At 34.0% G+C, this 12,080-nt stretch overlaps 3 protein-coding genes across 4 annotated transcripts in view; 1 reads left to right on the forward strand and 2 right to left on the reverse strand.

Annotated features, from left to right (window-relative positions):
• LOC108746495 overlaps positions 1 to 7,314 on the reverse strand; it is a 12,419-nt gene extending 5,105 nt beyond the window's left edge. Inside the window, exons 1-4 of the mRNA XM_018483312.1 lie at positions 7,118 to 7,314; positions 4,955 to 7,011; positions 4,360 to 4,646; positions 4,090 to 4,201 (exon numbers count right to left, since the gene is read on the reverse strand). Coding sequence (XP_018338814.1) covers positions 4,090 to 4,201; positions 4,360 to 4,646; positions 4,955 to 7,011; positions 7,118 to 7,192 — 2,531 coding nt within the window. The 5' untranslated portion in view covers positions 7,193 to 7,314. The remainder of the gene's footprint in view (positions 1 to 4,089; positions 4,202 to 4,359; positions 4,647 to 4,954; positions 7,012 to 7,117) is intronic.
• Positions 3,127 to 3,664, reverse strand: LOC108746484 (dolichyl-diphosphooligosaccharide--protein glycosyltransferase subunit 4). 2 transcript variants are annotated; one of them, XM_018483302.1, is made up of 2 exons: positions 3,507 to 3,664; positions 3,127 to 3,376 (listed from the first exon to the last, which is right to left on the reverse strand). In XM_018483302.1, the coding sequence occupies exon 2, from the start codon at positions 3,374 to 3,376 to the stop codon at positions 3,272 to 3,274; it is 105 nt and encodes a 34-aa protein (XP_018338804.1). In that variant the 5' UTR covers positions 3,507 to 3,664; the 3' UTR covers positions 3,127 to 3,271. The 2 variants fall into 2 exon arrangements, with proteins under 2 accessions (XP_018338804.1, XP_018338795.1); XM_018483293.1 differs by having other exon boundaries at positions 3,127 to 3,420; positions 3,507 to 3,579.
• A 1,876-nt stretch (positions 7,315 to 9,190) lies between the features above and the next one.
• Positions 9,191 to 12,080, forward strand: part of LOC108747112 (acetyl-coenzyme A synthetase) — an 8,902-nt gene continuing 6,012 nt past the window's right edge. Inside the window, exons 1-2 of the mRNA XM_018484385.1 lie at positions 9,191 to 9,538; positions 10,783 to 10,998. Of these exons, the coding sequence (XP_018339887.1) occupies positions 9,450 to 9,538; positions 10,783 to 10,998 (305 nt within the window). The 5' untranslated portion in view covers positions 9,191 to 9,449. The remainder of the gene's footprint in view (positions 9,539 to 10,782; positions 10,999 to 12,080) is intronic.

Raw genomic sequence — 12,080 nt, forward strand, 5'->3', positions numbered from 1 at the left:
CGACACTCGAACTAAAATTAATTGTATTCTTGTATGTATATACATATATCTCTTGTGTAACGTACGTACAAAAATATGTATGCATGTGCATTGCATATGTATAGTATACGTTTGTAAATTGTTGGGATATATGATTTATATTACTGAACAAGTAGCAGAAAATTATAATATTATCGGTGAACATTGTGTCATAGATATCGACAACTTAATTGGTTTCAAAATTCAAGCGCATGGCATCGATTGATTCGAATTCAATTTCGGCGGTAAGTAATGTGTAATCTATGTGTATGTATACTCGCGAATAATAATATAGGACGATAATAAAAGCGCGACGATTATCTGACGCACTGACACAAGGTCAGCGCAAGTCACACGTTGCACGTGCATATGTGGATTGCTTCGTTATCTCACCTAGGTATATTACGTACAGTTCTAAATGTTCGATAAACTGACGCATCATTGTGTTCGCGTTAAAATTGTTTCTTTTCGCCGCTCGTGTACGTACGGCTATCGTATATACATATACAACATATTATACATATAACTACGCGCTGAAAACTTGATGAGCGAGACTCATGTGTATGTAACAAATTGAATACAAATTCTTTGGCACTATCGGTGCATATGTATGTGTGTATATATATATATATATATATATATATATATATATATTTACAATCGTGAATACATATATACAGAAAGAAATTAACGGAAAGAAAAACGCGCGAAACTGATACGCGTGAAAAATACCGTTGTTTAAATTTCTCGCACGTGTCACAATAACTGACTCGTATCATATATAACTGCAACTATACTTTATCGTTAAATTGTAGAAAAGAAATGTTTGGACTGTCCGTTAAGAAATTTTATAGTTTAGTTTGTAAGCATGACTTTCCAAGTGTAAAGGAAATGCGAAAAAGAAGATAAACATGTTTAAAACAACTCGCGCATGCATTATGCAGTCTATACCGTCTGCCGCTTTACTTTTCTCTCTCGATACAGTTATATATTTACAATCTATTTTAACTTGAAGCTACTTAAAATCTGCAAGTTTAATAAAAATTTTCGAAAATATTATATACGCGAATTGCGAATTGAACTTTTGGAATATATTATTGTCATTGTTACAATTTTTAATGTTATGTTGCGCGCATTAAAAGAAATTTTTGTTTCTTTTTTTAAACAAAAAACGATCATTTAAACATCGTAAAAATGACAAGTTTTCTATGCGAGTATCTTTTACAGCCAAATTATAAGAATGATCGTGTACTTGTCATCTACATTTTAGTGATATTGACACAAGTGTCAAAACGATCCAGCGTATTTATTCGGCTGATCTGTAGCTCGATATAAATTCTTCTAAAAGAGACTAAAGAGACTAGGCTACTGAAAAATTGAACTCTTGTTTCCTCAGTTTTTAAAGAAAAGTTTTTAAATTCGCTTGCTCGCGAATTAAATATTATATACATTTTTTCAAGACATTAAAAAAAAGATAAACCAATATATTTCATTCAAGCTTATATTTATTCGATAATTGTCAATTTCATATTGATATTCTATCTAACGACGATACATCGTGTTACAGAGACAGTTTTGCCGTCTGTAACATCATTATCTTTCTGATATAAAATTATTATATACACGTGGTGGTATTTATATCAATATGGTGCAATTCTCCCCTCCAAATTTATTATTGAAAATTAAGAAACTATGAAAATTACAGATGACATAAACAAATACATATTACGAATGAATCTATGACAAATAATCGAAACTATATGTGAAATAAAAATTCCATATATTTATAACGTTTCAGTGCTTGTTTTAACTTACGTTTTTACATAGCGTCAAGCATCCAACAGTATCCAGAGCTTCTTGAAGACGAAACCCATAAATAGTAACTATATAAGAAAATAAGAAAAATAGCATTCCGTCGACTTGCCCGAAAATGTGCGCATCACCCATTCAAAATTTTTATTACTATTAACTGACGAGGATACTTGTGGATTTTGAGGATAAAAAAAGATGATAGAAAAAGCACTTATCTTTTTCTTTTCAAATTTATATACATGCGTAAGATATTGATTAGAGATGACACACACAAAAGTGTAAATAAGCACTTTTACATGATATTGTTGCTATTCTACGAGATTGCATCTATAAAATATCACAGAATAAAATGCTTCATTTTTAAAACATGCACGTTTCAACTGCAGTAAAATTACGTTTTATTTCAATATGCAAACGGCAAGTATTCAAATTATTAATTAACACACAATTCATGATTATTAATAACATTAAACTCAAGTAGCTGTCAAACTTAAGAACGTGGAACGTGACACAAATGAATTCACATTCACGAGACGCTCGAGTATTATTTCAATGTCTATTATAGCGGCTCCCTACCTAGTGTGTGTACGATTATCTTGTATGCTAAAAGGTGGGATCTGCATTCCCACTTTTTCTCCATATATACTACTTGGTATATTTGTTTGTCACTTTTACAAAAAATACCAGTTTAATTTTAAATAATAATTTAGAAAAAATTTTAAATTTTAAAAAAATTGTATATATATGCTGTGTATATAATTGTGTATATATGTGCAGTTTACGTGTATCAAATTAATAAAATAAACTGTTTGAAGCACTGACCTTGAAGTGAGTTAAAATTTGCGATTATATTTCAATTTTCCTTAATTTAAGTGTTCAACTTGAAATAAAATAATCTGAACGACATGAAAAATGTATTGTTCCAAGTATACCTATCATAAAGCAATAATTAAAACTGATTAATGAGTTTGCAACGTTGTTTACACTGCAAATATTCCATCACATATTGCTTTAAAATCAAATATGTATATTTGCGTAACATTTTTTTGATATTTTAATGTCTTATTTGTATTTTGATACTTACAAAGGAGATTTATACACACGCGCGCGCACACACACGCGCGCACACACACGCGCGCGCACACACACACACACACAACACACACACACACACATACACACACACATATAAAGATACGTTGTAAATTATGAAAGTTAATTATTTCCCAGAAATGATTACGAGAAAAAAAATTGTATAATTTTTATCTATTATCCGATTAATGAAATGATCTGACATTTTCAAGTTATAAAATAACATATTGGATACTTTATTGGATTAAATGTGACAGAAACATACAAATCGTAATTGACGCAATAACATATGTAGGTTAGGTTAAGTTACATTAAGCAGACTTTTTCGCATGACACAGTTCTCCATTCCTCATTTCGTGTAATTCGCATTTATGTAGTGGAAGATGAATACTAAGAAAAACAGCGCAACTCCTAGGATGTTGCAGAATATTGCCAATTGTACGTCGGTAATCATCTGAATTGCAAATGGTCCGTTTCAGTTAATGTTTCAGGTTATATCTAAACTTGTGATCATATCGTAATATCTGAATGTTTTCATCAAGTAATATAATTTCATATCAATTAAAAGTATGAAACATAATTACCTTAAAGCTAATATAGTCGCTTTTCTTTACTATCTTTGTAAGATCTTCACAGATTTTCGATAAAAAGATGACGTATATAAAAGTAACGTAAAGGTATCCAACGTGGCTCTCCAAGCGAGCGGATCGGCTATAACGATATGGATTGAAGTGTGGAATGGTGTGGATGTATGTACATACTACGTGATCCAATTCCGACCAGACTATTGATTGCTGTTGATTAGCTTGGCACAACACATCAATAATACAAATATGACATTCACGTACTAATTATATTTTTGAATAAAATGCAAAAGTTTCCGTTGTAAATATAAGAAAAGAAAGAAATACAGATCTTTATGCAAAGTATGGTTCGAATCTGTACTAAGTGAGATTTCAGTCTTGGATAAAAAAAGGGTTCGAATCTTTGCTAAGTCGTATTTCAATTTTCGAGTTTTTATTGATAAGATTTTTTTAAAAAATATGCCGTGTACATAATAAAAATTGTTTATATTAATTTTCTTGTAGTGTTTATGTAACTTTTAGAATTCATAATAATTTTGGTTGTCGCTTTAAAGCTGAAAGATCTAATATTTTACTAGGACAAGTGGTTCCAGATGTTTGTACAAAAGGGAATTGACGTAGGGCAGGATTATTATTTGTAGCCGCCGGTTTAAAATCATATTTAGATGAGACTTTGTCATATGCTTGATCAGTATCTGGAAAATAAATAAATATAAATTAACGTTACATAAATATTGCTGATATAGATAATAACGCGAGACAAATTTATAACAAATAATTTGATTACTTTGACACAAACTTTGTTGCATAATTATATTTAAGTTATTATTTCGTATCGTCGCTTGATACTTACTCTCTGCTTGAACGTTATTCTTTCCTGGGAGAAGTTGATATCTTTCTAAATAACGCATTGTGGCTAAGGACATATTTGTTCCTTGCATATTGCTGAGCATGAAGTGTTTCAGTGAAGACGATTCTTGTTTATGCCACGCGATATCTGTCAGTTGTTCGTCACTTAAATATTTTAATGCCAGCGCCTTCATATGCATACTTGTATTTGTTTCGTTTACAGCACTAGTAGCATGCGTCATATTTGCTTGATGATCCAAACGGGGATAAAAAGATGAATCAAAGTCTAACCTTGAAAAGATAAAAAACGAGCCCTTAGTATCATCATTATGTACATGATAATATAACAAATAAATGAACAAAAAAAAACAATTATAAACCTTTTTCATGTATCATAAAGCAACAATAACGTCCTGTACATACAGAACTTATTATACCAGTGATTTACTCTGTATTTACATTAGACATTATTTTCTTAATAACTTGCAAAATTATTCATCTTTCAAATCTTACTTAAAATTTTTTACTTAAAAATAATTCACAGATTTAAATGTGCAAATTTAATATATCTAAATTAAAATTAATGCAGAGATACATACGTCTTATTACCATTGGACTCTCTGTGCTCATTTTCAGTTAGACTGATCCCAAGTCTTCGAAGCTGTTCCAAAGTGGCTGCTTTAACAGTGTTCAATGCCGATCTAGTTTCTCTATCATTTTCTTGTTCAACATTACATGGTGTTTTAGCGTGATTCAGATCTTCATCGCTTATAACACCAGAATTTTGTAAAATTTCATTAACTTGCCCCAAAACATTGTTGTAAAAAGTCCAACCTATTTTTGAAGTATGCTTTAACTTGTCACTTTCATCATCACTTACATACTCCTGCATCTCAACATGAATACTTGGTTCTGGAGTTGGTGGAGGTCTTTCGAGTATTTTAAGATCACCTCCACTCAGAATCATGCTATCATCACCTATATCTTTAATTTGTCTGACATTAGCACTGCGCGCGTATTCCTTATTTCTATGGTTGTGGTAGTAATCTGTTGCTGGTAAATGGACGTTATGCAAGGAATGTTGATTAATATTTGTCTTGTAGGTACACTTTTTCCCATCTATCGTAACATAATCGTTTGTTTGCTTGACAAGCGCTTCACTGCAATTTGCACTTCCAATAGGACTACAATCTACGTTCATAGATGTATTTGATGTTTTCCTTGCATTTGACGCTCGTTCATATACATTACTATCTTTCTCTATATACGCCCCTTTGTGCATTTCCTCTCGATTTAAATCAGTAGAAAGATGTTGATGCAATTTCAACGATTCTTTCATAGAAGAACTCGCATTGAAATTACTACTTTGCTGTTGGCTAGAGGATAAATAACTTTCAGAATCCTCGACTATGTTCTCCAATTGCGCTGCTGGTCCAGGCTTACGCGTAAATGTATTCTTATATCTATTAACGGGCTCTGTTGTATCATGTATATTTACAGTATTTGCCCTAGTATTAATATTGTTACTTTCTCTGTGAGCTTCTGTTTTTTCACATATTTCAGACTCTATTGGAAAAGGGTTATTTTGTACAGTAAACTCAAAACTTGTCATAACACCGATTGAAACCTTTTGTTCCATAAAAGCCTTTTTTGATTGCTGTTCTAATAATGCTGTTTCTAACTTATTATTTTCACTGAAGTTTTCTAGATCTTGCCTCTCCACAACAGATGCACTCTGTGAGGCTACATTTTTCTTTATATTTTGATTCTGAGATTGTACAAGAGAAGAAGCAAGAGCTGGGTCGTAACAATTTATTGGATATCTAAATACTTGATTTGCAAGAGGCTGTGAACATAAGCATGTCGGTTTGTTCCTGAAATTTTCTTCCTGCATTCTTACTAGGCTATCTATCTGGAGTTGTAAATTTTTTATCTGTTGATTTTGACTATTTACAAGCTGCAATAAGGTTTTTACCGTTTCATTATTGTCTATATTGTAATTTGAGTAGTTACATGAAGTAGGTACATGAAATTGGGGCTGACATCCAGTGTGCGGAGTCTGAAAATATTCTGGTTTTTTCAATGCATCTGGAATAGTATTGTTAGATGTTCTCATAGTACGATCAGCTATGTTCAGCTGTGCTCTTTGTAAAGAATCAGAAGATGAAGCTCTCTTATCTGAAGATAATAAATCAGTCTGACTTTCGAGATGATAGGAATCTCCTGTATCAGAACATGTAAATTTTACACTTTTCACATACACTCTTTCATTTTTACTAGGATTTTGCAATATTTCTTGCTTATCATTAATTTTGGTTTGCTCTTGTAGCTTTTGTATAGAAGCATTTTGTAAACTTGTACCTGGCACAGCATAATCATAGCTATAAGTATTTTTGTATAATGGTGAAATATGCGTTGTACTTGTAGAATTAGTCTCTCTAGAATAATTCTGTTCCTTCCATGTGGCGTAAGAGTCAGAATTGTGTAAAACTGGCGACGTAGGCTTGCTAACTTTCACAGTATTGTCAGAGATTATAGGTCTTACTGGTATCACTGGAAACGAATCAGTAGTATCGATACTCCTATTCTTTGGATCTCTCGCTGTTGGTTTTTCAAAGATTAAAGATATTTCTGGCACAGTCGGCACTACGAAGCACTAAAAAATTGTCTAAATTATTTCTTTAATATTTTTATATCATATGTAAAATTACATAAAATAAATAAGGTGACAATACAAACAAGCGTTTAAAGAAGCAACTTACATCATGTTTTGTTATAGGTTTCGGTATAACTCTTGGCTCAACTTCCTCTTCACCATCATAAAACTGATAATACATGTTTAAAAAGTTAAATATTATTGTAACGTTTATTCTAACGACATTATATTATCGAAATGTTTATACAAGTTATGTCTCTTACAATACTTTTACGATAACATGACAGAGACAATTGATATGAAATATATGTTCTTCGTTACTTATACATAATACAGGCTAAAAACTGCTAAAGAAGATAATTGACAACAGATAATAGACGAGTTCAAGTTCAAGCTGACAAAGCGGCTAAGCATACTTGCCGAGCAAATGAGCATGAGTGATGTTCCTACCTGTGGCTCCAACTAGAGTCCCTGTTACAGTCCCTCCTACCAACCATGTTTGATTGCTCGGCGAATAGGCCAGCTGCTTTGTCCGGCTTGAACGCATCCAATGCGTTCAGTAGAACACACTAATTTTGCAATCGTTTTATGATTGTCTGTTGAGATAGGACCATTCTTTTAGATCTAAAAGTATAATCCAAACAGTGAGAAGAAAACTTTCAACGGCTGCAAAATAAATTTTTTGTAAACGCAACCAATCAGAGACAGATAATAAAGGTACCTTTTCAGATAAGTCGTTAAATTATCATTGATGAATTGTCAGTTACGTGATCTCTTTATCGCTTAAAAGCGAGGGATGAGCGATGCACGAAAAGATATCTTATATTGGCCGTAACAATATGCTGTAAGGGAAGGCTCCGATTGCACACAGTGCATGTTGCATACATGCGTCGCTAATTGGTCAATTTAAAAATAAAATATTCTCATTGGTAAAGCAGTAAAAAATTACTAAGCACCAGCTGATATGAGTAGTGTGTGCAATCGGGATTGTAGGATCCTGCCTGCTGTAATCTGTAATAATTGATTAATCACAGTCAAGCCACAATTATGGCTCTGCACACAAAACGCGGTAACGAACGCTTGCGGAAGTTAGTGCGATAGCGAAATCATCGTTTCGCTTGCTCGGAAGTAATAGATATAATTTCCACCGCGCGATAAAAGTTGAACTCAATCCAACTTTATGCCGCGAAATGGAAATAGTATTACATAATTTCTAAAAGTTTTGCATTGTTTTTTATGGTGAGGCCGACTTAAGAACATAGAATTATTGGTTAGTATGACAACTTCCGCCGCGCAACAAACGTTGCCGCGTTCTATGTGCACTGTGTAGGAGCCATTAGACTTCCCAGTGAAAAGTAAACCAATGACAAAAGTCACCAGTGGCCGAATTATTCAAATATAATTCGTAAATTTTGTTTTCTTCACTCCGAAATTCACTTGATATTACAAATGTTTCGAAGCATTTTTTAATTGGTCAATTAATAAAATTGTTTCTTTCGATTGTCATGTGTGTGTGCATGTGCGTGTGCGTGCGTGCGTGCGTGCGTGCGCGCGTGTGTGTAAATTTAATCGTAATTCAAAGCGGTAAATAATCGAACCTTAATAACATATTAATCAAAAACGACTATAAACATCATGTAATTGCTCATAAAGGCATGAAATACTGAAAAGTCAAAGATATCGCTGATTGTGATTAGCAATAACTTAATTTACACAACTTTGTCAATTTACCCTTAGCTGCTCTGGAGCACCTTTCAACTTAAAATTTAAGGTCTCTGCAGGAATAAGACAAATACTAATTATTTACGTAGGATAGCGTTAAGATTTACGAAAGCGAGACTTATTATTACGATTCGACTGGTAGGTATAATAAATTGATAAATTCAAAGGTGGCTACGTGCATTAGGGGCGTGAATTAGGGACGAAAAAAAGAAAGCAGTTAATCACAGCAGTGAAAGAGAATATATCAAATGGAAAATATGAGAAAGTGACGCACGGGAACGTATAAATCGGGTACGCTGCTCATCATCGTGACTGCTCCAGTGCTCTTTCTCACCTGTTCTTACACCAATGCTCACCGTTCATCCCGGTCTGCTCCGGTCCGAGTCGTCGCACATCGCACCATTTGCAAATCGCAAATCGCCCAACGCACAGCGCACTATAGGTGCGTCGACCGTGTTGCGCGCGCGTTTCAGTCGAGGTTTATCGGTCAGGCCGGTAAAGTGGTGGAAAGCGGGCTTAGTGGAGCTTAGTCACCACTAGCCAACAGTCGATTCGTTGCACTAGTGTGTTCCGTACACACTATACGAATATTACAAATATTACGGCCTTTTTATTTTTACAGACATCTTCCAATCTCAATAAGTAGTTTGAACGAGATTTCGAACGCGAAGACGAGAGAAAGATCGAAGAGTGAAAGAGAAAGAGAGAAGTGAAACATGGCGGAGAAAATGTACTACCCCAATTCGGAGCTCGCAAGAGAGGCGCACTGCGCTAGCATGGAACAATATAAGCGAATGCACGAAAAGTGAGTAGATATATGAACGAATTTAAATTCAATGTCGTACGTATGTACACATATGGGAAAAAAAGCTATCATTGTTTAATTTGGAAAGTATAATGTTCGGCGAACAGCCGCGAACCTACCTATTTATCTTACTTATCGAGATACGAAAAGCATCATTGCACGTTTGCTGATGCGATTTTATAGTATATGTTGCAGCACGTAAAAAGAATAGCGATAGAATAAGTGATATAGATGCTGTAAATGCTAAAGTTGTTGATTATTTTTTAGCTTATTGTTACTCAGATTGGAATCGATATAACTAACGGTAAAAGGAAAAAAAAACCGAAAGAGATCGATGCGAGATTTTTAAGAAGATATTTACTTGTGAACGGATTATAGATCTAGTTATTACGAGTTATTACAGAGTTGAATCGAATGTTAGATGAATCAGAGATAGAGTTTCAATTGTGTGAGATGTTGATTTTCATCTAAACAATCGGCTGCTGTAAACGGCATAAATAGAAGCGCGATCTGCACGATATCGATCGATCTCATTAAGGGTGGGACGAATTTCTCTCCGTGGAGAAAGATTTCCTCCTGCTAGAAATGCAGCTAAAAATGCAGAACGGAATTACTCTTTCTCTATCTTGACATTTTTTCCCTATGCTTCTTTAGTTCCGATTACATCGTAATTATTCACTGCAATTCCTAATTGGCAAACGATTCAGAATTCTTAAAATGAGGATTTTTTGTTTCCAAGATTTATGTATATCTAACTAACAGCTGTAGCCTCTGCTGCTTCGAGTTAGATCATATTTACTTTATTCGTAATATATTTCGCCGGAAAGGACTATGAACTCATCTAATTAATGCGGAAATACGACAATAATAATGTGCACAATTCACGGGTGCACCGAACGTACATAAATTTGTAAATAAAATGGAATGAAGAATGCATTACGTAAGAAAGGAGAAGTGGATCGATTCGTTAAACACGAATCTTCCAGCTCTTGTTACAATGATGATGTTAAAACTTTATTAAAGGAAATTCGAGATAAATTATGGGTATATAACCAATAAATTAAAAACGGTCCATAATTATTTATAACTATATTATTTATAACTTTTATACGTTTTTAATTTATTATAAATAATAATTGTAAATTATAAATGTATAATAATTATGGATTGTTTTCGCGAAAAAGTAGCGAGGGAAATCATTTGGTATAGCTCGAATTGACATGAATTTGTTTTTTTTTATCTAGATCTATAAAGGAGCCGGTGCAATTCTGGGGTGAAATCGCCAAACAATTTTATTGGGAAACGCCAGCGATCGAAGACAAGTTTTTCTCGTACAACTTCGATCTGAGCAAAGGTGACATTTTCATAAAGTGGATGGAGGGAGCGTCGACAAATATAAGTTTCAATCTACTCGATAAAAATGTAAAGAGCGGAAATGGTGATAAAATAGCATTTTACTGGTAAGATGGTAGTTAAGGATATACGTTGATCGAATTAGCGAATTCAATGCTAATTCAGGCTAATCTGATCGCGCGCGGTTCATTTCCATGCAAAAATATTATATATTCTTCAATAGTAGATGCAAGTCATTCGGAAACGTTAAGCTTGCGTCGCTTACGCAAAATGGTATATTTTATTATTGTAGCTAATATAATCGATGTCCCCCTCTGTTTCTGTTACGGATCATTGAAATGCAAAAGTTCTGTTTGTTACTTTAACAGATTTAACAGCGAATTAATGATAATAACTTGTCTCGCAAGAAATCTCTAGAAAGAGAAATTTGGTATACATGGTATTATATATGTGCGAAAGACGCGCGAAACCGCGCGAGACACGAGTAAAGAATGTGATCGTGAGTTTCGCGATATCACGCTTCATACATATTTCATTTCCGCCTGCTTATGTCCTACGCCCGCGCCGTATCGGTCGTTCAGCCGTTCATCATCGATTACCATTGAGAATGTGTTGTATAGCATAACATCCTACTAATTACATTTTGGAGAATTCAAGCTTTTAGAGTATTCTTTAATCATGGAACGATTCGAACGATGATGCAACTTTGTCGAGCGCACGTGACGAATTGAGATTGTTCGGTCGTGCAATCATGTCGTGAAACGATATTCATCTATTTGTCGAAAAATTCAACATATGGCTTACACCTGCGCCTTCATTGGTCAGCGAGGCATCGCGCGCGATCGCGTCATTCGTTGCGTCAGCTCCGAGCCGCCGAGCTCCGCGGGAGCGCGCAACAGTATTTTCTCACGCGATTTACAGTGAAAATTTTTTATTTCTTGTAAGGCTCTCGGAGATATCCAAGCAAAGTTTCAAGTCTTTTTCTTTCTTTTTTTTTTTCGTATCTTGCGAATGTGCCAGCCCAAGTATTCGAGCATAAATCCGATGATGCATAGACTTTAAAAATTTGATAATCTCGGATCTATGTTCATTCGCTCACTCGACTGATCGTTGAAGGGAGCATCAAGACGAAATTGATGAAAATATTGTAAAAATGCAAAGTACAAAACAGTACAAATTTATATATATA

Source organism: Trachymyrmex septentrionalis, unplaced genomic scaffold (genome assembly GCF_001594115.1).
Source record: "Trachymyrmex septentrionalis isolate Tsep2-gDNA-1 unplaced genomic scaffold, Tsep1.0 scaffold107, whole genome shotgun sequence".
In the NCBI taxonomy this organism is placed as follows: Eukaryota; Metazoa; Arthropoda; class Insecta; order Hymenoptera; family Formicidae; genus Trachymyrmex; species Trachymyrmex septentrionalis.